This window comes from Anguilla rostrata, chromosome 18, assembly GCF_018555375.3.
Source record: "Anguilla rostrata isolate EN2019 chromosome 18, ASM1855537v3, whole genome shotgun sequence".
In the NCBI taxonomy this organism is placed as follows: Eukaryota; Metazoa; Chordata; class Actinopteri; order Anguilliformes; family Anguillidae; genus Anguilla; species Anguilla rostrata.
This window is the reverse complement of record NC_057950.1, coordinates 7,998,621-8,024,226: the sequence shown is the minus strand read 5'-3', so window position 1 is coordinate 8,024,226 and position 25,606 is coordinate 7,998,621. Positions and strand designations below refer to the sequence as shown.

Sequence of the window (25,606 nt, the reverse complement as noted above, 5' to 3'; positions counted from 1 at the left end):
ACGACTGCCCCCCCCCACACCTGTAGTGGCAGGCAGATGGGGGGGGGGGGTGCGAGGAGGGAGGCAGCGGCTCCGCGGCGAGGACCGGAGAACAGGGCGTCTCGTCGCGGCTCGCGCTAACAAATGCAATGTCACCTCTCAGATTGCCTGCGGTGAAGGACGTGTCTGGCCGGGGCGCTAAGTAATTGATTGGGCGAAGGCAGCTAGCCCCTAATGCTCCCGCATGGCTGAATGCTATTAGTTTAGAGGGAGCCGCGTAATAAAATCAGAGGCCTGCTTCTTCCTGCCCTAATGGAAACCGGGGGTATGGGGGGGGTGTGGGTGGGGGGTGGCAGAGCCTGAAAACAAGGTCTCGCCAGGGACAGGCAGTCGACACCAAAATCATTCCGGCTTTCTGGACATTATTTTAATTTGTGCTTTATTTGTTGCTTTCAAAGTGGATTACGGTGCCTGTTTCGTGGAACCACAGACGCCTGACAGGGAGGAAACAGCTGTGGGCGATGCCTTGCAAAGCTAGACAGATACCTGCCAGGAAGGGGGGGGGGGAGGCAGATGGGATAGATGTGCATGAGGTTTTATTGCATTTTCAAAATAGCTTGCACACTGTGGCAGCTCCTGATTCTTTCCATGCATCCATCCTTCCATTATCTATCCCCGCTTATGCCTGTTCAGGGTTGCAGGCGGGTGCTGGAGCCTATCCCAGCACGCATTGGGGAAGTGGCAGGAATACACCCTGGACAGGCTGCCAATCTATCGCAGGGCACCTGATTCTTTTCTTAAACATTTATTCAATAAACCGAAGTACACGTTTTCAAACAGGGTTATTACACCACACTCTGGCTTTTGGCAGTCTGAGATTGCAATCACTGACTGAGGGGGTGGTGTGTGGATGGGGGTGTATTGCGATTGTGGATTGCTTCCAGGGCTCAGCTCTCTTTCTGGGGTTGGGGGGGGACGGTGCTACATCTGGCTCCCCCATGATTTCAGCCCTGGTCTCCCCAGCCCTCGCAGTGTTTTTGCCAGGTAAATAAAAGGAAAAACATAACAGAACGTGATACGACATAATGGCGAGAACAGGCCGTTCAGCCCAACAATGCTCGCTCATTTTCCTGACTAAATTGTGTGGAATGATTTCTTTTTGTATTCCCGGTGAAGACGCTGCAAGGGCTTGAAACGTTGTGCTGTGGAGTACAGAATAAAGGCACAATAAAAGAACTGGGAGCCTCCACAGTGTGCGAGCTATTTTTTGAAACTACATCGTCTTTTTTTGACTCAGCACCTAGAAATTTGATGTTCGTGTATACGCTGGAGCACTCGTGAGGTTCTATTCCAAACCTAACTGGGTCAGGGGATTTCTCTGGTTTCAGTGGGATTTTTCCCCTCACCAAGAATCAGACCCTTTGACAGACTATCAGAGGACTACGCGTTACAGCCCACTCTCCTTACCCATAAAAGTTGAAGATCTCGAGCTCTGGACCCGAACCAGCCCTGGTCGGCTTTCTTCATTAACATCACTGGTGGAGCCTTTCGCCCAGACGGATCCATGGGGCCAACGGTCCTAATTAAATATGCATCCTCCCTAGGTTCTCTCACCTGTCTACACACACACACACGCGCACACACACGGAGCAGGGACTCAGTGGGGGGTTTCGGTGTGAAGGTGAAGGTCTATGCTGGAGAGCTTTTGAGCGGGTGTCGGCATGACAACGCTTTACTTTAGCTCCACAAAGCTGAGGAATCTGGCAAGGGGCTTTTATTCTTAGCAATTTTTATACTGCATATATGGCATTCTCACACAGGCCCACCAAAACAGGAACACAAATAGGGCCGCACAAGAAGGAAAATGCACATACATGCACACACACACACACACGTACATAGGTGTTCTGTCATGTGTATGGTGTGCAGGGGTGTGTAGTATACAATTGTGTGTTTGGGATTTAGTGGTGTGTATAGTATATAGTTGTGCTTATATTGGTTTGCCACTCATGGTGTTTAATAGTGTGTGATGTTTAATGGTGCATATGGTGTTTAATTGTGTGTATGGTGTTTAGCAGTGCATATGTGCAATGCAATTGGGTTTTAATGGTGTGTATGGTCCTCAGGTGCTAGCTCTGTGGTTCAGGGCTCATCTGCCCCCCCCCCCCCTCCCCCCAAGCACATCCCCAGCTTCCTCTGTTCCGTCTTTCAGTTATAGTATGAGCTATTGCTCAATTCCTTTTCCCCAGCATGTTGTCTGTACACAATATGTCCTAGAAATGGAGCAGCGGGTTATAGAACTTCTATTTATTTGTTCATTTTTTGGTGTATGCTGCTGTCTGTTCCTGTCACAGTTCCTCCAATGAGGTCACTTATCATAGTCAGGCACACACCACCAGTGTCATTACTTATAGTCAAGGATGTGGTCTTGCTTCAAAATGGTATGATTTTATAGACTTGCCTGGTTTTGTGCTAAGGTTTGTTTGGCCAAACTGTCAATTAATTTTGCATGCAGCTTAACACGATGAGTGAGAGTTGGTTCTAATTCTAACATTCTAATTCTTAATGGGATTTAGTTGTTGGCTGACATGTAGTCAGATGTAAGTGCTCTGGATTAAGTTTAACATCACTTTGCTTGAGGGAAGCAAGTCCCACTCAATACTGAGAAATGCCCTATTTGTCCCTTCCAATAATAACCATAATCATGAAATTCAGTCAGTTTTCCAGTTGCACTGCAGATTCCAGTTTCTGTGAGTGAGGAGTTTCCAGTGCCAGAGATGATTTGGAAAACTGATGGCCCAACCTCTTTCTACTTTTAATTATTCAATTCTAAATTCTCTCTCACTCATTTTCTCTATCTTTCTCTCACACTCACTCACTCTCTCACCTTCTCTCTCTTTCTGTAGCGGTTGGCATCTGTGGGTCTGGATGCCAAAAACACTGTTTGCGTGTGGGACTGGAAGAAGGGCAAGGTGCTCGCCACGGCGACAGGACACTCAGACCGGGTAGGCCGTCTCGTGCTGATGTGTGTCAGTAGGCCCGCTGGCTTCATGAGACCTTTCCAATATCTGCTGTGTAATTGGGGGAATTTACCCATAAGGCCAAGTTACGTCAGAAATAGCTATTTGTGCGATGAATCCATGTCCCATGTTAACATCCCAGGAGTCCCAATCAATCAGATCGGCTCATGCTTTCATTTAATGTGCTATATAGCAAATGATTCCTTCAGCAAAAGGTTACCATTTTTAATTGATTAAATTATGACCTGACAGGGGAAATCAGTGGGGTCTTAATTGCTGAAAGTGTGGACATCTGGTCACTGAAACTGAACCATCTATGGGAAAAGAAGAGCTCAAAGCGGCACCAAAAAGCAAATGGGAACAAGCCTAGCCCGAATCGTAGCAACAGGTTTAGGGAAAACAATTACGGAAGAACTTAAGCAAGTGTTTTCAACAACTTCCAACTGATCAAATGACTGGGAGAAACAAAGACCAGCCTACACAGGGGGTCCCCCAGGACCGAGACTGAGAATGCCTGCATTAGTGGCCTCTTCAGTTTGGCCATGAGGGGAATTATCAATCTGCTGCACCTCCAGGCAGACTCGGACTCGGATTGGCTTCAAGTGCTTTTAAAAAGCTCTGATTTTTTTAAAATAAATAGCTTGGGAGGTTGCTGCTCTTGTCTATTTTTTGACAGTTGCTGTTTTGTTTTGTTTTCCATTTTTAGCTTTACTAGCCCTCCGTGCCGACCGCGCCTCTTAATTGCTTTGGCTGCGTTTCAGATCTTTGACATCACCTGGGATCCGCTCCAGCAGCACCGGCTGGTGAGCTGCGGGGTAAAACACATCAAGGTGAGTCCTTCGCCATGGCGACCGTTGCTTGGGGGGGTGGAGGGGGGAGGGGGCGGGGGGGTGTCGAGCGTGCGCCTCCGTTTGCGTTCCCTGAACATTCACCGCCGTCCGCCATTTAAGGACACGGAGGGTTAATTTCAGTGGTCTGATTTTAACTTTGTGTTTCAGAGAATTTTTTGTTGTTTTTACAGCAATTAATAAAAATTAGAGTCAAGGACAGCGTTTAAAAAAAATATATATAGTAGATTATACAGAAGTGGGAGGCAGCGAAGTGGACTTCCCTTATTCAAAGGTTGTGGGTGTGATTTCCAGCTTGGGTGCTGCCAGTGTACCCTTGAGCAGAGTACTTAAACCAAATTAATTCAGTAAAATGTTCTGCTGTATTAATGGATTGCATGTGAAAAGAAAAAAAAAAAGAAGAAATTGCTCTGGATTAAGAGTGTCCAGTCTTATGAATACAATTTTTTATTTAATTTTTATTTTCATTTACAAGTAAAATTTCTATTTTATATACTGTCCATGTAATTTTGTGTGTGATGGCAGGTAGTTCAGTGTTAATGCTGCACACGCCATGTGAAATGTAGGCACACTTCCGTACTAATTGCCCGGCCATATCATTCATCTCGGAAGGAACACCACTGTTTGATCCTGCACCATGCCAAGACTTTGAAGTGATGCATCATCGCCTGCACACCAGAATAAAAAAAGCAATGAACTGGACAGAGATGTTTTATTTAATTCCCTGATTCACACCCTTCTGTTTGAGCCGAGTCGATTTCACACTCGTCGTAAAAACGTGCAATAACAATAACTAGCAGGACGATATGCTCTAAACGTGTGTTCATGTGCCACTGCGCGTTAGTGCACTCAACAGCGGCGATATCGCGCCAGCGAGCATGTGTACACAAAGCAGTCGCTTGACGGTGTAATTTTACAGCGCGGGTCAGAACAGGTATGGTTGGAAGGATAAGGATACACAGAGAAGGGACAGATTGCTGTTCGAAGCTGGCCTGATGGAGAGACAGTATAAATGCTGGTATTGGAGAGCTGGACGGGCCTAATTGAATGTAATTAGTGGTTAAATTGCCTTGTTTAAGCGAAGCGAGATGAATTATGAATTGCGGAGAGGCCGACCCCGGGTGGCCAGCTGACAGCTCTGTCTGTGTGTCTGAGGTGCTGCGAGGTCTCGTTAATGGGCGTGGGTGAAATTTTCGGAGCTGGCCGGGTCCTGCTGGAGGAATCTGGCGGTAACGAATGCCGTTGTCCCCCCCAGAAGCGACCCGCCTGGCCTGCTGCAGTTTGAGTGCCCCATACGCCTTCACCACTCCCGCACAATCCCCTGCCTCCCCCCCATCAGGACGTTGTCCTGGAAACTCTGTCTGGCAATCACACATGCAGCGATTCACCGAAAATTTGGGAGCCCTTCCACAAGACTTCAGCCGGGACTGTGAACAGGAATTCACATATAATGCACGGAGCGTTTGATAGACATGAGAAAGTAATTACAAGACATATGAGTTACTAAAAATAATATCCAGCAGTTAGGTTAGATGAAGGGTGAGTCAGTGTTTCCCTCTCTGAGAATTAATACGGTGAAGCTCAGAGTAGAGGTGTGGTTTCCTACCTGGCCTGCTCCCTCTTCAGCACGTTGACACTTTCCTGGCATTTCATGTGGCTGTGCCTTCTGTTTAGCTGTTTCCCTAACGACAGTTTACACTGCAGGGCTGTTAGCAGATGCTCTTATCCAACATTGCTCATGTTTTCCATATAATCCATTTATACATGTTAATATATACTGAAGTAATTTGGCTTAAGTGCGTACGTTGCTCAAGAATACAAAGTCAGTGCCTCCCCTGGGATTTGAACCTGCAACCTCATAGTCGCAAGCCCAGTTCCCTCACCATTATACGGCCCAGATCTGAAGGCCCACAGTTTATATCCTTGCAGTGAGGACCACCAGCTGTCCCTTGGGCGTACCAGAGCTGAGCACTCAGATTCCTCGTTAATTGTGAATGCAGATAATTCGTTTCACAGATAATCACAAGCCATACTCAGATAATTCTTCAAAACATGCGTACTAGGGCTCCACAACCTCTGCAGTCTCTCGTACTTGAGACAAGGTTCGTCCGCAGGATTGACAATTGAAAAATACTTAACATAACAGAACTAAACACAAAAAAGTATCCGCTGTCAGTCTTGTGAATACAAGTATACTGTAGTTAGTACTAATGTTTTTAACAGGAAATGTGAACCCCCCCCCTCTCCCAACCACCCACCCAATGGGTTTATTTTGTTTTTTTGTTTCTATAAGAACTAAAACCCCACTTCACATGGGGGTAGGTGGTACAACATTTCAGACATTCACCATGAATTTTAATTCCACAATATCCTAGATACAAAATAAGGAATTATGAACTGCTGCTCTCGCTGCTCTTATCATACACAGAAAAAGGGCATATTTAAGTAGCAGACTCCATTACTGTGAGAGCTATCCTGTGATTGAAGCATAGATAAAGTGAATCAGTGTAACCAAGGTGCTCATGCATATGCAAATTATGAACAATATATCTTAAAGGCACAGCGCATGATTTTTTTTAAAACTAAAAAATTCTGTTTTTTGCAGATAGAAGTTCTCTCATCTCATATCTATTATAGAATTATAGCCTGTAGGTTTGACAGTGTTTATTTCACCAGACGTCTCTAAGATTTTTCAGGGAGCAGAAATGCTCTCTGTTGAAATTTGTCATCCTTGGCACCAATGATAACTGTTTATAGCAGCAATTAGGACCCCGGCAGCCATTTTGGCTGATTGAATGCTAGACGTGCTTTCCCCCGAAAAAAAAAACAAACCCTTCAGGCCATTTTTTCTTGCAACTACAGCCAGCCTTTATAAATCACACAAAGCGGTTCACGTGTTATATGTGCATACTCTCCTCCCAGTCTACAATGTCTTGTATGGGGAAACTACCAAAAGTACATCCATGCTAATTGTATTCAATCTATGTTAAATGCCAGTTTGGCAATTTCAGGCTGGTGATTCACTTGGCAGAATGATGGGTTTGTGTGCATTTCACTCAGTAAATCTGGCTATATATGTCTTAAACATTCTAAATCATTCTGCAAAATCTCTTCCTGGAGAGCCACAGGGCCTGCTGGCATTTGTCAAAAAATTTAAATACGCATCCAATTCATACCCAAGAAAGCAGACGAGGGGAGTAATAAAAGGTATTTAATTGTTCAATGAGTGACAACAAAACAGCAGCAGACACTGCAGCTCTCCAGGATCAAGAATGAGGGCCCTTTCTCTAAATCAGCTAAACAGTCATGGGGGGAAAGGCAATAATTAAAACGTTTTCAAGAAATTGAGTTACACTAACACCCTCTCTTAGTATTGCGGAATGCATAAATATTATTGTTGTAAACACCACACAGATTTGCTATGCATCTTTCCAATAGGTCTAGAATTAGGCTTTATATTATGGTCTCTGTTAGGTCTCTATCTCTCGGCTTCCAGAAATGCCGTAATGGTGAATTTGCTATGTGACAGACCATCAAAAGAGAGTAATGTAGCTCACTGCTTCTTCTGTTTTAAAGGGGGGAAGTGGGTTTTTCCTCAGACCGACTGGCATGTATTTTCCCCCTCACTCTGTTAATAATTCATGAGTTGTCTTCCTTCAAAGAGAAGCCAAACAATGTTTTGGTCCTGATATCTAAACCAACAGCAAAGCTTGTCGGTGGGCACTATGGGGGAAAAGGTAAATCAGATGAAATTACAATTTATTTATGTGGCACCTTTCATGCAAGATTGCAATACAAAGTGTACAGAATCCTCCACTGACTAGTGTAGCAAAAAAATTAATAAATAAATAAAAAAACAAAACTTGCCTAGAATGAGACAGATTGTTTCAGATGGCTATTTTACAAGCTCATTTGGAAGATGTCAGATTCGGTCGAGTCTAAAATTCAGCGATGCGGTCTGTCATTGGTGTGGGGATTTACCCAATAGGGACAGGTTGAGGCTGCCCTGATGCCCATTGACAGAGTATGCTGATCAGACACTGCCCTAATGAAACGCTGGTTTGTTTACACAAGGATTAGGCTGTTTACACTTAATGTCCGATACAGCTACATATCAGACTTGTGTATTTTTTATCACAGGCTTCGACAAAATCTGATTCGATGTCTTGCGTTTAGATTACAGTACAACTGCACCGACTAAAACCCGGAACAGCTGTTTTTACTTCAGTCCATGTTGCAGATGTGGGAGTGTTTCGGGTTTTACTCAGTAATCCTGCTTCGTGAAACAGGGCCCTGATCAGAGAAAGATCCAGAGAACCTTTGACCACCGTGCCGATTGAATACATCACATACTTTGTTGTGCCTCTGGTGCTGCTCTGCACTGCGACGGACTGTATTAGAATTCTTCTTATCATCGTCTTCCCACCTGACACGGCATCTTCCCCAGAATCGTACTGCAGAAGATTGAGGTCGTTGTACGCCACGGTGTAATTTCTCTCCGAATAATGTTGTGCGCTTGCTCCCGACGGCAGCAGATAATGAATAAACCATTTCTTGACTGGCTGCCTCGTACTTGATGGAGACAAAAGAAAGAAATAGCAGTGTAATCCAATCTTTGTGAGGGGAGAGTGCTCAGCAAATAAATAATGATCATGAAAATGAGCTCTTCAGCAAATGTGTGAGGCTCTGTGACAGGCTTCCCCATGGTCTCTTGTTTAGAGTTCGGCAGATGACATACAATCCATTTATACAGCTGGATATTTTACTGAAGTAATTCTGGTGAAATACCTTACAGAAATGACCCGTCTTTTCTTTACTTTTAATAATGTGCTTTTTTTTTTTTTACATTGAACTTTCATGCATTGTGTCAGAGTTACCTATACTGTACTGTATACCGCAAATTAACATCTATGGCTCCTTGGCAGGTAACTGGACAAAAACAATACAGAACACCAGGAAGATAACAGACATGTGGAATCCATGAATGAATGTAGTAACAAATTGAAATACATTTATAAATGGTAATGCGCAGCTAGTAGTTCTTTCAGTGATCAAAAATGGGAATTGTTGAGTTACACAAACAATTCAATGCAGCCCATTCACTGAAACTCAATATACACCCCTTTTCAAAGTTTTGATGATCCTACATGGAATTTCTTCAGGTAAAGGTCCACACAGGATCGAAATGTTGTTGATAAAGGTGTACATTGAGTTTCACTAAATTGTTCATGTTTCTCGCCCAGCCCAGAACCTGGTTTGCTGTGTGTACATCCATCATCATTACCAAAAAACCGTTGAGTTACAGCCCAGTTTCTTTAACCTTTATACTACGCTGGCGTTCCTCTCTCTCCCCCTCCCCTCTCAGTTCTGGGCCCTGTGTGGGAACGCGCTGACGCCAAAGAGGGGGATCTTCGGCAAGACGGGGGACCTGCAGACCATCCTGTGCGTGGCCTCGTCCAAGGACGACGTGACGTACTCGGGGGCTCTGAACGGGGACATCTACGTTTGGAAGGGCCTGAACCTGGTGCGCACCATACAGGCAGCTCACGGGGTAAGCGAAACTACACCACACACCCCCCTCCCCTCCCCTTTCCCCAACCCCCACCCCCACCTTAAACACGGCAGGAAACCAGAGCGGCCTGTTTAGGCACGGATCGCTGAGCCGCACCCTGGGAGAGGTGTCCTTGATCCTTTTTGCTCCGTGGGCCACCCACACCGCCTGAGCTAATTGGCATGGCCTTCTGTCTGGGTGGGGTGGGGGGGGGGGTGAGCTGCTGATCAGGGCCCCAGATAGACACCCGATCGTGGGACGGGCTAAAGAGACGGTGCCTTGCTGTTACCAGGTGTAAGGAGGTGGGTCAAAGGTGCCGTCTCCTTGACTTTCTTTGACGCGGTTGGATACCCAAGGACCGGTTGGATATTCATTAGGGCCTCGATGAGACTCGGGCGGATTCACACACCTGCTTAAGCGGCTTTTGCCGAGTCACAGGTACGTTTTCTGAGCAGGTGTTCACACTTGCCGTACGCTTGTGCCTGTGTTTTTAATATTGGGAGTTAGCTTCCTTACCTGCACCTACTCCGAGTGCCTCCGGCTCCTCGAAAATCAGACGAGACTTTAATCGCGAGAACCCGTTAAATTAAAGCGCTTGCGTTTTCCGTGTATTTCGCGGTAAAAATACTGCCACGAGTCATCACCGTAGAGCTGGAAGTAGCCCCTGGCGGTGATAAAAATGCTAACTTTATGTATTGGTTTACTGCCCATGTTTTGTTTCTGTTGGACCAGTATAATGACTGCATTCCTTCGGCCTGTCCCCGTGAAAGGGCTTCTGTGTTTGAAGTGAGGGGCAAATCGTTAATTTAAATAAGGAAGCTGTTAGCCAAAAGGTGTTTATCTACCTCCACTTTACATTTTGAATGCACAAAGCGGTGAAATAGGCTACAGGGTATTGTCAGATGTGATTAATTGCATCGATTTGGAACCCACAGCAGCCACAGCCATTTTGCTAAATCTGAGCAGGCTGCGACACCTCTCAAAGTAACCGACAGTTTATACCATATAAATATGTGTATTCTCGTAAACACGAGATTCCCTGTTCAAAAAAAACTCTGGCAAACAACACGCCACCACTTGAAAGATATTAGGCATTCAATGATAGCAGCGCTAGCATTTTTTCTTTATTTTCACCTCAGAAGAGCTGGATGCTTTGCTGAGATGGGTGGGTATTGCTGAATACTGCTACCACTGTTCTAAAATAAAACCTTTCATGACCGAATTTTCTGACAGAATCCCTCTGTCTCATTCACTTGAATAATTTGAAATAAGTTATTCACGCTGAAAAACCCTAGACAGGACTTCTAAAGGTGTAGTAATGCCATCACATTTTAATGCATTTTTAAACAATGGACGGACTACCTTCCTAGTGCCGAAGCTATTCAGCACGCATATTAAATTGGGCTTTGTGTACCTGACACTGCATAATTCAAATCTTTTCGACTCGTTTTGTGGAATAAGCCAGGAGCTCATTGTCTTGATGATATTAAGATTTAAATTCAAAGTCTCCCAGTAATGCTCTGTAGTAGAATCTTAATCTTATCCTGCAATTGAAGAGACAGGGCTCTGAATCCAATTCCTGTTCCTTAAGTGTGATGAATAATGTATGTTTCACTTTTCATACTTTTAACAGACAGTTTATACTTAATTTTTAGTAATTATTTCCAAATATTCTAAAGTTGTCTATCGTTTCACCAGTATTTGATTATTTCTCCAAACTTTATATGTTGACACATTCCATGGGCCTGTGGGATTTTATCCCATTCAAGCATTGTTTAGTCATGACTGCACTTTAACCACTTTTAACTTTTACTTATTGATGAGATACAGAAAACGGAGACATTGTACATTCAGCAGTTTACAGGCTAGTGTCTGTATAGCAGGAGGGTGTTCTGGAGTACGGCTTCTCCGTGCTCAGTAACGTATCTGCAGCTACTCTTTTTGGTAACATTCTTGCTGCTGCTCAGTGATGTTCCTACAGCTGCTCAGTGTTCAGTAATGTTTCTACAGCTGTTCTGTGTTCAGTAATGTTCCAACAGCTGCTCTGTGCTCAGTTATGTTCCTACAGCTGCTCAATGTTCAGTAATGTTCCTCCTGCTGTTCAGGGTTCAGTAATGTTCCTACAGCAGCTTAGTGTTCAGTAACGTTCATACAGCTGCTCAGTGTTCAGGAAACTTCCTCTCCCCTCAGGCAGGGATCTTCAGCATGTACTCGTGCGAGGAGGGCTTCGCCACCGGGGGGCGTGACGGCTGCATACGCCTGTGGGACGTGGACTTCAAGCCCATCACCAAAATCGACCTCAGGGAGGCGGAGCAGGGATACAAAGGTGAGGCCTGTTCAGCCCTCAATTTCTCCTATTCCAGCAGTCCAACCGCGTTCATTTCACTTGCATTTACAGAGCAAAATGTCCATTGTTAATTCAACTCTTACAGAGTGTGATAGAGTACATATGGTCCCTCTCTCAACCAGAGTGAGACCTAATACACTCTATTACAGTTTAATTAACTGTGGAAATTTTACTGTGTAGACATTTAGTATAAGCTATGATCCAGAATGACTTCAGCATCTTGCTGCAGTTAAAATTCTCTGAGTGATGTCTTGCGCTTGCTGCCAATGGCCCCAAATATTGACTGAGCCCTTTCTTGACTGACTATCTCATACTTGATGGGGATAAAAGGAGAGACAGCAGTGCAATCCAAGCTCTGTGAGGGGAGAGTGCTCAGCATTAAATAATGATCATGGAAATGAGCTCCTCAGTAAATATTGGGTGACACGTCTGACAGCCTGCCCCCCCCCCCCTCCCCCTTGGTCTCACATTTTAAGGTGCCCGTACCACATACGCTCTTGTCCATAGCAAAGAACTTTTTTCTTTTTTTTAAACACGCAATTCATCTATCCAGCTGCACCTTGCTCAAGGGTACGACTGCAGTGGTCATATCTGGAAACAAATCTTTTAGTTTCAAGCCACAGTTCCCGAGCTACACTGCTGCTTCTGGAGCACCAGCAAGCCATTTCTGTCGAGCCCAAGACTTCCTGCGTCACTGGATTAGGTTCCATCTCTTCCTTCAGGCCCGCTGCATGCTCGACTGCCTCTGCTCACCCGTTGGCTGTCTCTGTCCCTCAGGCCAAAGGCAGTACTGCAGCTGAAGTGATGATGGCCTTTCAATCTATTACACATCAGAGACTTGCAGCAGCCAGAATTAGCATGTCAGAGCCCCCCCCCCCCCCCAGGGGTTCCAGGGGGGGTTGGCCAGTGGTGATCAAACCATGGCAGACTGAGCTTGTGGGTGCTGGCTGAGCGGAGCACCGACAGTGTCCGATTGATGAGGGCTGCAGCCCCTGACAGACAGCACATCTGCCGGGGCCTGGGAGAGCGGTCATTGCGGTCGTCATGGCGAAGCTCAGGGGGGTGGGTCGGGTGGGGGCGTCGTTACAGGTGGCGCGTTCTGGCGAGGGTTGATGAGCGATACACTCATAAACAGAGCTGGCTTCCCGCCCTCTTCCGTGAGGAAAAAATGGCTCTCATTAAGTCACTGTACACGATTAGCGTCCCACACCGTCGTTATAATTAGCATTTCGGCGGCGTCATTAGCGGACATCTGTTGTGCGAGGCTGGCGGAAGGACGTGGGGAAGGAGAGTCGGGGACCTTAAGGTAGTCTGCGTGATTCACTTGTGTACAGACATGAGTTGGAGGAGGACATTTTGTATGCAGCTCAACAAGCCAACGGGTAGGCGCCTGATCAATCAGCGGGGGGTCACCAGTGAGTGATGGACCGTTCTACCCCCGTCTCTGGGCTACACTAGTAGTGAAAGAAAGTAGGATCCAAATAAATAAAGCAGTCAGTTGGTACGTGCGTTTCTAAAACACCCTGTATGAACAACCCCAGATCTTGCTAAATATCCAAACTGTTCTCCTATTCTTTACCATCAGTAAGCCGGTCTTTTCAGTATTAGCTCTCGGTCACTTGCACGTGGTATTCCATGGATCGTCTGGATGCTGGTGCAGTAACAGTGGTTACTTGCACCCTCAGTTTGCATCATAGCCTTCTCAGGAGGATGATTGATTAGAAGGACACTACTGGCATTAGTTTGAAAAAAAACAAACAAAAAAAAAACAATTATGTAGAAATCTCATTACCCTGGCAGAGTTTGCTTATCTGTAAACTCAGAGGGGCTAATTATGGTGAAATACGCTCGCAAGTGTTTCATGAATTGTTTTCCTGGAAACAAAAGGAAGTGGTAAATAAGGGCTATCCAGCTCTGGAGAGGAGGAGAGGCAGGCATGCTTGTTTTCTCCTCATTTGTTCTGCATGGCTGAAGATAACCAGAAGCAATTTAAGATGCTGCAGAATGTAGATTAAAGGGGGGGAGAGCTGAAATTAGATTAGCACTAATCTAATGGGTGGAGTGGGACCGTACTGGCTGCTGAGTTTTAGAGAGGTCTTTAATTTAAGAAGTTAATTAGCACTGAATCATGAGTATCTCTAGATTCTGTTTATTTATTCACAAGCCTATTGTTAATGTTGTTTCATGAGTGATAAAACTACTGCTAAAGTTTTTGTTTTTTGCCTTTAAACCCAAATAATGGCCCATTAACACGTTCTGTTATATCAGTTAATACCTATATCCACTGTTCCTATGTTTATACAATATTTAATCTGTAATCTATGCAAGAACATGTAAAAAACCACAGTGGAATAAGTTCAGAAAAATTGCTTTTCAGTGAGCTGGAGCCTTGGATTGCTTTAATAGCACAGATCAATAGCATTATTTTATGTGTAAAATAGTCACATAATTAGTTTTCACTGTGGGCTGGTGTGCTTTAAAACCAATTACTGAATTCCTCCTAGGCCTTCAAGGTTTTGGATGAAATGTGCTTACAAAATAAATAATAACATTTATTATTTGTATTATTATTTTATTACCCATTGTGAAGCCTCCACGAAGGTGGATATTTAGCCATTGAAATGTGCTTGCAATGAGAGCTGATGGTATTCTGTCAGAGAGACAGACTGACAGGCAGAGACAGACGGGCAGAGACAGACAGACAGACAGAAGCAGACAGACAGAGACAGGCAGTGCCCTGGTCTTTTTGCTCAGTAGGGTCTCTGGTCGGGCAGGGAATCCAATCCCACTATTGCTTCTGTTCAGTCTTTTCACACAGTCTCCTGACAGCTTTCAATGCTCCTCTCTCTCTCGCCGTCTTTCTCTCCTCCCCTCCCTCTCTTTCTCGCTCTCTCTCCCTCACCCTCACCCTCGCTCTCTCCCCCTCTCTTTCTGTCATCCATCCACTCAAACCTGAGCTGCTGGGGTTCATTTCAAACTGGAGCTGCTGTAACACCTCTCAGCAAACACAAAGGTGTCTGGGTTCCTGAGGAATGTAACGGAGTGACAGACTATGTGGCGTTCAGCTCCTGGGTTGTGTTTTCTCATTCTGCCTCTGTCTGAGGGTGAGGAGGCGACGGAGGCAGATGTGATTGTGTAGCAGACGGGGGCAGATTGGTGGAGGGCGTGGGGGGAGGGTGGGGGTGTCTCAGGAGTTTCACTCGTTTAAAGTTTATAAAAGAAAAGGCTGATACTTTAAAAGTTTGCAGACGTAAAAGAACTTGCAGAGCCGAATCGATGCTCATCTTGCCTGTGGCTGCTCAGAGGGAAGCAACGGCAATAATGATGCGCTCAGTTTATATAGCACCGTTTGTCTCATGACCTCAGAGCACAAAGATAGGGAGGGAGTCATTGTGCAAGGTAAACATTAACCCTTTAAGGTGTGAGAGCTCAGATATGTGATTTGGGTGGTCCCAACTGAAAATTCTAATGCTGATGTAACAATTACTGCTGGTAATCGGAAGCAACTGAGTTCTAGAACACTGACTTGTAATTTTGGAGGGAAAAAAAAGCATTCCAAAAAAACCTACTCTGCAGAGGGTTAATTCATTTGAGCAGTATGTACGATTCCAACTAAGGGCAGCCCTCTTGGTGGCCTGTTGAGCCTCTCACTGCTTCTCTGTCCCTAATCCCGCCCCTGTGTCCATCTGTCTATCTGTCCATCTGTCTCAGGGCTGTCCATCCGCAGCGTGTGCTGGAAGGCGGACCGGATCCTGGCGGGGACGCAGGACAGCGAGATTTTCGAGGTGATGGTGCGGGACAGGGACAAGCCGCTGCTCATTATGCAGGGGCACTGTGAGGGCGAGCTCTGGGCCCTGGACGTCCACCCCAAAAAGCCGCTGGCCGTCACCGGGAGCGACGACCGATCCGTGCGGTCAGTGGACGCCTGTCCTGCATCCTGCCCCCTCCCCCAGCCCCCCCCCCCAACCCCCATGTCTGCGTGCGGTGTGAATGTGTTTGTGTTTGAATATATGAGACTGGCTGAGTGTGAATGTGTATGTGAATGTGTGAGTGTGTGTGTGAGTGTGTGTGTGCTATACAGAGGGAGAGTGTGTGTGTGTCAGTGCGCATGTGAGTGCACATTAGGATTCAGAGATCATTTTCTGTAAATCATTCCCTTTCTTGTTACATTAGTCATTTGGCACAGCCCTTCCCTCCCCTCTCCGTGTCTGAGACCCAGACGAGCCCGGCTTCTTAATGGCTTCATTCATTAGATAATAAATACAGCCAGAAGGCCTCAATGACCAGCGGTTAGATCAGCCTTGTATGACACATTTTCTTTAAATGTCATTTCCTCCAAATACTGTGTTATGAATTTTATGTGAAAGACTGAATATTTCAATTCCACTACTGTGGTACCAGTGGCATGGGGGGATGGGGTAGGAGCAGCAGGGCACAGAAGACTTGCATATCATTAGCAAACTGTGTGTGTAAAACTATCCAAAAGGGTCAAACTTAACAAGCCGCCACACCGTCGTGTAAGACACACAGTAGCCAGTGAGTACTGTCCAATGTGCTTTTCCTGTGGCCACTGTATTGCAATTTGGTGATAAATCTTAGAGCATTGCCCTGCATTACTAAGTTTTTTTTTTACCTGCAAGTTCACCTTAACTGGAAAACTGAACACTCAAACCAAGCTGTATTTACAGTACAAGCTTTACTACGTTCAGTTGTGAATAGGTCGTATGTATAAGAGTTTTTTCGATACCCATAATCATCTGTCGTAAATGACTTAGGGTTGTAACTAGGCAGCTGTTTCATAGGTTACTTAGTTGATGCGCCTGTCTTAACGACTACTTGTATTGTATTTTTATTTATTTTTATTTTTCCATAGATTGCGTTGTTGCCGTTCTCGTTGTTAGTGTTAATCAGTTTAACCATCAGGGTCCAAGTTGAACTATGCGGTTGTTCCCTGTACTTGGACCGGTACTTCTCTCTAGGGGTTTCGTCATACTTGTTCCTGGTTATGATTATACACTTTGTTGTACGTCGCTCTGGATAAGAGCGTCTGCCAAATGCCTGTAATGTAATGTAATGTAATGAGGTGCTAATGATGAAGGAGGTGCTGATGATGAAGGAGGTGCTAATGATGGTGCTTGCTCCGCCTCCTCAGCCTGTGGAGCCTGGCGGACCACGCCCTGATCGCGCGCTGCAACATGGAGGAGGCGGTCCGCAGCGTGGCCTTCAGCAGCGACGGCTCCCAGCTGGCCCTGGGCATGAAGGACGGCTCCTTCACCGTGCTCCGCGTCAGGTGGGGCCCCCACAACCAATCCCCACTCAGCAGAGCGAGGCCCTGATTGGTCGTGTGAACAGGGCACAGCTGTGATTGGATGAGTGAGTGAGTGAGTGAGTGGAGGAGTGATCTTACTTCCTGGTCCTGGAGAGCTGCGGGGTCTTCTGGTTTTTGTTGTTACTCTGCACTTAATTGATCAAATAGAGTAGTCAGCTAACTGACTTTACCTGGTTTCTTGGGTCTGAATTAGTTGCTTTACATATTTACATTACAGGCATTTAGCAGACGCTCTTATCCAGAGCGACTTACACAACTTTTACATAGCATTTTACATTGTATCCATTTATACAGCTGGATATATACTGAAGCAATTTCGGTTAAGTACCTTACTCAAGGGTACAACGGCGGTGTCCTACCAGGGAATCGAACCTACGACCTTTTGGTTACAAGCCCAGTTCCTTACCCACTGTGCTACACTCCGTCCTTGCTGATATGAAGGTGGAAAGGAATGAAGATCACTCGAGCAGAGTGGAGGTGGGATTGGTTGAGTGAGTGAGTAGAGCAAGGCTGTGATTGGTTGAGTGAGTGCTATAACTGATAGCAATCTGCAGAGCTTGTTACTGAGGTCTAAACTGGGACATTTTTTTCCTAATATTTATTTGGCCCTGATCTCAAGTACTGTATTAAACTTATACGTGGTACTAAAGTCTGAAATGGTTGCTAGCATCGTTTCCAAGGAGCAGGTATCCGAGGTAACCATTCTCCCATCTCCCAGTGAGGTAACTGCTGTTCTGGCAGTGTGTACACAATTCCCCCCCCCCCCCCCCCTCCACAGGCACTGTAGGTTTCCTGTCACTGAAAGACAACAGACCGACAGGTAGAGGGTATACTAGGCCTAAATGTAGGCAGTGGATGTGCGTCGTAGCAGCAAAAAGTTCCCTTTTTCCCGAATATTGTTCTCTCTAAGTAAGTTCGCCCCGGTAAGTTCCTCTTCCTTTACCACTGAAATGCCACGGGAACTTGCTTATGACAGCTTGGCTCCGGGCTAGGTGTGAAAGCTTCTGTCTCGGTCGCCATGGCACCGTTTCTCAGCTGTTACGCAGCGCACCCAAACTACAGCTTTTGACTGGAGGGCCCAATTTAAGCAAATGTGAAATAATGTCTGTTGTCACAGATTGTTTTCTCATTCATTTTGGTGGCTGCCAAACTTGCGGAAAGTGTTACTTTTTTCTCGAGTCTCACTCTTTTTTTAAATTTTTTTTTTTTTTTGAGGCTGGCTCACAAGGCTTGGCTCATTTAAACTGGTCAGATAGGAATTACGGAGAAGACACCATTGCAGTATGACTCAGTCACCTCCCCAAGTACTGATGCCCGAGATGACTTTTGTTTGAATGGAGGCTGCTAATCAATGGTTGGCCAATCGATGTTCGTCTCTGTAACCACAGTGTAAACCACATTAATAAGTAAACATTCTGCCGTGTGGACAGACCCTTTAAGGCTGACTTCAATATGTTAGCCCAACATCCATCGGTCATTGTTTAAATAATGGCTACACGCAACTCGATATTGGTGCCGACAGGATATTCTATGGCTTGTGATGTTCGCCGCCCCCACTTCTGTGTTGACATTTAAATTATTGATGGCTCGTGTTCGTCAGTGCTTTCTTGGTCACACTCCGCACGGTTTTTAAGAGTGTGGAGAGACGTACTGCTTGACGTTTTACAGTTTCATAAAACACTCAGAAAAGGAACACGTCCTCAGCCCTAAAATATCACGTTGTGAATTATGTATGTCTCAGCATATTTCTCTGCGAGATGAACCTGCCGCCACACGAGTTTAGCACTTGACGGATGGCTTTAGCCGGAAGGAGCTGGCATTGAGTTTGATAGCACCATTTAAGCCTCGCTAAATCCTCATACATCTTAACTGCTGTATGCTGGATTTTTCTTTTTTTTTTTCCTGGAAAGACCTCCTGCGTTTTGTCACAGTAGGGAATTTCTGTAATAACAGAAAACAGCCATAGCACAGATCTGTGGCAGCCACACCAACAGAGCACCAGCCCTCTCTGTTCCCCACCCATACCTGAGTGGCATGTACTGCAATATACTGAAATGAAATTGATCATCGTGATCATAAAATATATTACAGTTATCGTATAGCTCTGCATTTTTCATCCTCTGCCACAGCTACCAAGGCTTAACGTTTACCAGCTAGAATTGAGAACATGTCCTCAAACCGTCAGCTGTGCTCCACGTTCTCCTCACTCCTCAACCCTGCGCCTCCCCACCTCCTTCACCCCTCACTGAGGGTGACTTTGTCACTTTCTTCAATGGTAAGGGTGCTGACCTCCGCAGCCTCTTCTGGTCGAGTGCTCCAATACAACTTTTAATTCTGTTCGCGGACAACCCATGCCCTTACCCCATTCATTACCTCTACAGTCTTTCTGCAGTACCCTGGGGAGTGTGCTCTGGTTCTGGAGTATGTGCTCAGGTTCTGGGGTGCGTGCTCAGGTTTTGGGGTGCATGTTTGGTCCTGGGGTGTGTGTTTGCGTCCTGGCGTATGTGCTCAGGTCCTGGGGTGCATGCTTGAGTCCTGTAGTATGTGCTCAGTTTTTGGGGTGTGTGCTCAGGTTCTGGGGTGTGTGCTCAGGTCCTGGGGTGTGTGCTCAGGTTCTGGGGTGTGTGTTTGCGTCCTGGCGTATGTGCTCAGGTCCTGGGGTGTGTGCTCAGGTTCCGGGGTGTGTGTTTGCATCCTGGGGTGCGTGCTCAGGGGAAGAGGCTGTGAGAAGGAGCCAGCCGCACAGAAGTTCTGCAGTTTCCCCACCAGCTTCCGTTAATTAGATTCCCTATCAGGCAGCCCAGCTAGCAACAGGCAGGGTTTTAATTGAAAGGGCTTTTCTTTCTTAAGATGCGTGGATCGGTAAGAAATAAGAAAAAAAAAGTCATTCTTCGTTCTCCTTAGGGAGAGTTGGAGTGACACAGCGGTACACAATGCAGCCAGGCGGTTTGCGTTCCAACGGTAGTTTCTTTGCCCCCAGGATGTTATTGTTTAAGAAAGTACTGAAAACCGTGGCAATTAGTCTGTGTGTCGGCTTTCAGTCGGAGTCACGCAAAGCGCGAAGAGAGGACGTTCGCTAAAGCTGCAGCGCTCAGTCCTCAATGTGCTCTGCCAAGCAGAATGTCAGGAGCGTGCGCAATTTCAGTTTGCAATTGTCTTTTAGTGGGGAGGCTTGTGGCCGTGGCTGCCTGCTCATTGTACCGATCACAATGCGGAACTCCTGCGGGTGACAATGCAATCTTACATCGCAAGGTCAGTCCTGTTTCCAGATGTCTATATGAGCACAAGTCCCTCTGTTATGTGCTTATCAGTGGAGTCCATGTAAGATAATAATAATACATTACAGTTCAAAGAGTACATTTTGTGGAAAATGTAGAACAAAGACAAATAATTAATTTCTGTTAACTGCAGAAATACCATACAAGAGACGTGGCACAGCCCACACAACAGCTGACCTTCACACCATATGCAAATTGCCCTGTGTGGTTGTTAATTTATATTATTAATTTGTATCAGCTATATTGCTGGTCCAGAGGATGGGTAGTCATTCCAGTACACGAGCTAATAATTTTGGGTGGGGTTCCACCGAGGATGAGGCTTAGTCAAATTCTCCTGCTCGGCTCATGACCTTATCGCTTAAAAGCAGTTTCCTGTCCATTTCCGACTGTGCAACCCTCTCTCTGTATGTATAGAGTGAAAAATACGAAAGTAGAGCAGACTGCCTATTCTCCTTTATAAAAAACTTTTAAAAAACATACATAACATGCATTTGGAAGTTGAGCAATGAATCTTCACCCTCTTGATTTTAAGAGTGGGTTGTTATCCCTGATACAGTGTTTTGCAACCCTGTTGATAGTCACTGCGGGTGTGTAACAACTGATATTGTAATAATGGCAGACAGCGTTATTACTGTTTTACTGTGTTTTTCATCCAGCTCGAGGGAATCTTTGATCTTTATGTGCCCGGTCAATACGTGCAATTTTCTGCAGTGTCAGGAAAAAGTTTCTGTCATTAAAGTCTAATGGAGTAATCTGTACAAACTTTAAAAGTTATAAACTGCATTTGTTGCATCTCTCAGAAAATTTTTGCATTTATTCCTCATAAAGCACATATTCAGATAGTGGCCAAAAAGGTGAAAACACTTGGGTAAATGCGGGACATTATATTGAAAGCCGGTGCTTCCACACTCATTTACAAAATGCTGGGCAGGCCTGGTTGCTGCTGATTGTTGCTAGCGTGACGAGAAGATGAGACCTCAGTGGCTTTTAAATAAGGATGATTGTTGGGGCTCATTTAGCAGGAGCTTCAGTGGTGAAGCCAGTTAATCATGCCGAAGTTTCACGAAGAGTATTATCTTGGGTGATGTCGGGAGGTCCACACATTTGGGGTGGGGACGGGTGGGGGGAGAATGGTAAGCTTTCAGGGGCCCTGTGACAGGGTAGGGCCCAAGAAAGGACAGAATCAGCGCCGCTCACGTCCGCAGTCGCGGTCGAATGCATTTAGGGATGCTTCTGCTTCGGCCATTCCTTTGTAGCCAGGGGCGACGACACCCGGTGACATCACACCGGCGGCCTGGAGAACAGAGCGGCTCAGAAATGCTCATTTTTCCGTACTACTTTTTATTTTCAAAAAAATCATTGAAACAAAAAAAGAAAGAAAAGAAAAGCAATCTTGCCCAGCGAGATGAACAGAGCGGCGCTGAGTGAGGAGCACATTTCTGATTTCTCTCGGAGAGACTGGCGCTGGCATTTTGGAGCCGTTTCGCACGTATTGATCCTCCCCGTTCGGAGACTAGGCCTGGCGACAAGTTAAACCCCCACCAAATGGATTTCTTCTGAGGGTGAGGCAATAAGAGCAGGAGGCTGTCAGACCTCTTTCACACCACCTGAGAAAATTCATTTATCTCCCGCCCTTTTGGTTCTACGGGGCATTTTTTGCGATCCGGGCATATTATTCTTCATTTTACGGGGGTTAGCTGGGAATTTGTGAGTTTGGGGTGGGGTGAACAGGGTCGCAACTGAGTGTCAACACTGCTGGGAAGCAATAAGGGTCTGCAGGATGTTGGGAGCTGGTTTAATGGATCTGTGTGACTGGATTGTGGTCCCTGTTGTTTTATGTAGTAAAACCAGGCAATTTCACTGTACAGTTATTAGAGTGTTCCTGCTATACATCATAGGGAATTGTGTATTGGTGACTGCATGCTTTGCAGGGCTATTTCATTGTAAGAAAGCAGCTCATTGGACCATTAAGGGAAAAATATACTGTTTTTTTCTGAATCAAAATATATGTATTTATACCAGAATCCTTTAGACACAGGATGCAGTGTAAAAGACAACACTCAGTGAAAAGTGTACCAAAAATATTAATCTGTAACACCTTCTACACCACTCCCCACCAAGAAATTAACTGAAGAATTACAGGGGGCAATGTTGTAAGTATTGGCTAAAAGAGTTGGTAATGTTAACTGTATTAGTTACAAGACGTGGTAATGCTATTAGAATTGGTTACAAGATGTAGTTATGCTAGCAGTGTTGCCAACACAAGTCAGAAATGCTAACGGTATTGGTTACAGGAGGCAGTAATGCGAGTGGTGTTGGCTACAGGAAGTGGTAGCGCTAGCAGTGCTGCGGCGGGCTTAGGAGGAATATGTGAATGATATTGAACGAGCCTGATCCATCTGCTGCTGTTTAAGTCTCTTTGATAAATAAAGCAGGCGGTCTCTGGCACCTCAAAGGAGGCTGTCTGACTGAGAGGCTCCCCTGCCAAGCTGGGTTGCTGCTCACCTTCCTTTCCACGCTTACTGCGCGCACTGCTGCTACTTCCAGCTCGGCACTCATTCTGGGAAAGGAACCAAAAACACTACTCCAATTAGGTCAGTGTAAACAAGGGGGTTGCCTTCCAGTCTCTCTCAGCAAATATTTTGTGGTGGTGTATGTAACATGTGTGGGTTGTGGGACGTGTACTTAATCAGGGATCTGAAAGTCAGATCCTGGAGCGCTTGGGTGTCAGCCTCTTTTCGGTGTGTTTTTGCCCGTGAGTCTGATTGGCTGGGGATGCCAAAGCATGCAGGCACTGCAGTCCTCCAGGACTGGAATTAAATCTGCTGGGACTGCTGCCCACCAGGACTCAAGTTAAACCCACAGGGACTGTGGCCATCCAGCACTGGAATTAAATCTGCTGGGACTGCTGCCCTCCAGGACTGGAGTTAAACCTGCAGGCACTGCGGCACTGAAGTACTAGGGTTTGAGATCCCCAAATTATTTTTTAAATCTTTGGCAATGAACAGGGAGATATCTGGTTTTCCAACAGCTTAGCAGCAGTCTTGGGAAGCAATAAGGTTTTGATACTGGAGCGTCCGTGATGAAATGGTGACGGCAAGAGATGGAGGCATAGTTCAGTAGGTTGAGACAGCGAGAGGTATGGTCTCCCGTGATGTTGTCTGACCTTGTCCCATCTCTCCGGGGGTGGTCTGTCCGTCTCCTTCTCCAGGGACATGACGGAGGTGGTTCACATCAAGGACAGGAAGGAGGTGATCCACGAGATGAAGTTCTCCCCGGACGGCTCGTACCTGGCCGTGGGCTCCAACGACGGGCTGGTGGACGTCTACGCCGTGGGCCAGCGCTACAAGAAGGTGGGCGAGTGCAGCAAGTCCTCCAGCTTCATCACGCACCTGGACTGGTCGGTGGACAGCAAGTTCCTGCAGGCCAACGACGGGTCCGGGGAGAGGTTTTTCTACAAGATGCCGTGTGAGTAGCCTTGACCGCGCGCGGACTGGCCAACTCGGTCAGGTTCAACAGCGCCAACGTGGCCACGGGCAACCCGCTCAGGCTCATAGAAACAGCAAGACTACGAGTCTGACAAATGAGGCAACTTTAGTAACGCGATGGTGACCGTAGGCGTGCTTCGCAAAGGGAACCGAGGGGCAGCAGCCACCCCTGCTGCTTCAGTAGGCAGTCATGAAACGAATACACGAAACCCAGTTTTCGAAATAATATATAATTCCCTCCGCAGGAATGCCTTCACTCCCCTGCTGAAATGAAAGCAATTTCTGCCATGGTGTAGCTTCCTATTCTTAGGAAGATTGCACAATTTGACCCGGAATAATGCTGGGGTATGCCAGTGTGCTATTGTGTATGCGCGCCCCTCCTCTATCAATGAATTGTAATGTATGGTTCTTCACATTAATATGCCATTGCTGATATCAATCAGCGTGTTGATGATGAACATAAGTGCACAGGCTAATATTTGTCAGCTTGCCACTATGCAAATGATCTTGTATTTGACGGCCCGCAGCTCAACCACAAAAGGCGGCCCCAAGCCTAAAACAATCAAATTGAACTCGGAGGTAATCTCCTTTTATTTACGCATCGTACGTGGCTGCCGTCATGTTTTCAGACAAGGCTGCCGGGCTCATTAGCGGAGTCTTAATCTCCCGCTAGATCAGAGTCTTCGCTGTTGCCTGTCCTGTACCTGTCAGAAGAGCTCGGCGGCGAGCACCGACACATCAGACCCAGTCAGTGATGTGCGACGCCGTTCGGGGCGGGGGGCGGAGGGTGGGGGGTGGGGGAAAGGAAGTCTTTTTTTTCCCAAACCCGTCATAGTCGGCGGAACACGGCCGATGATGCGTGACGCGTGTAGTTAAATTCTTCTCGGGCACGGCTGGGCGCCCCCCTTGGCTCTGTTTGGCAGTTTTCTGATCGGGTATTAAAGAGGCATCACTCTTCATCAACTTCCGCTCGCGTTGACGTGACAAATCTCGAGGCAAGGTGGAGTTGAAAGGCGACGCCAATCAATGTTGTTTCGATGCGTCTGGAGAGTTTTTTAACTCGTCCTTCCTTAAGACGAAGTGAAGTGGCTGTTGCAATTGCAAGTTTTTTTCCCCAGCACAATTCACGGTCAAAAAACAGAATTATATTTTGCTATATACATAAGTGTGTGCCTACCTTTACTAATACCATTTGGCAAGACACAGTTAAGTCTATTCATGTGTGAGTGAATTGTGTGTGGGCTCTGCAATGGCAAAAAATACACTCTGGACAAATTGCCAGTCCATCACAGAGCCCACGCAGTATTCTCTCCACACGGTCATACCTACATGCAATGCAGACTCTCCAATTAACTCTTTAGACTGTGGGAGGAAACTGAAGTACCCGCAGGAAACCCGTGCAGACACGGGGAGAACATGCAAACTCCACACACAAGGGCCCAAGCTGGGATTCGCACCCAGGTCCTTCTTGCTGTGAGGCGATAGTGCTATCTGTCCTGCTAATGTTCTCCAAATATTTTATGGATTGGGCAGACTGCTCAATATGACGACATCAAAACATTACACCCCGTTTCCACACGTGTGAACAGATCCTTTGAGGAAATGATATATGCTGTACAGTCAACTTGAGAAACAGTGAACATTACAGTACAGAACCGAAAACGTCTTGCTCCCGTTGTAATTTAGCGATGTTACTTCCAATGGCACACACGTTATAGCGTGCCTGAAAAGTAATTTGAGATATGATTACAGCAGTTTTGCAGAGC

At 46.1% G+C, this 25,606-nt stretch overlaps 1 protein-coding gene across 6 annotated transcripts in view; it reads left to right on the top strand.

Annotated features, from left to right (window-relative positions):
• Positions 1–25,606, top strand: part of LOC135245296 (echinoderm microtubule-associated protein-like 6) — a 123,267-nt gene that overhangs the window by 45,768 nt on the left and 51,893 nt on the right. For all 6 annotated transcript variants that reach the window (XR_010327190.1, XM_064318269.1, XM_064318265.1 and 3 more), the window contains exons 3-9: positions 2,886–2,984; positions 3,761–3,829; positions 9,213–9,398; positions 11,589–11,724; positions 15,457–15,658; positions 16,898–17,035; positions 23,564–23,820. Coding sequence is in view for 5 of the 6 variants with exons in the window: in XM_064318269.1 (XP_064174339.1) it covers positions 2,886–2,984; positions 3,761–3,829; positions 9,213–9,398; positions 11,589–11,724; positions 15,457–15,658; positions 16,898–17,035; positions 23,564–23,820 (1,087 nt within the window). In the remaining variant the exon portion in view is untranslated. The remainder of the gene's footprint in view (positions 1–2,885; positions 2,985–3,760; positions 3,830–9,212; positions 9,399–11,588; positions 11,725–15,456; positions 15,659–16,897; positions 17,036–23,563; positions 23,821–25,606) is intronic.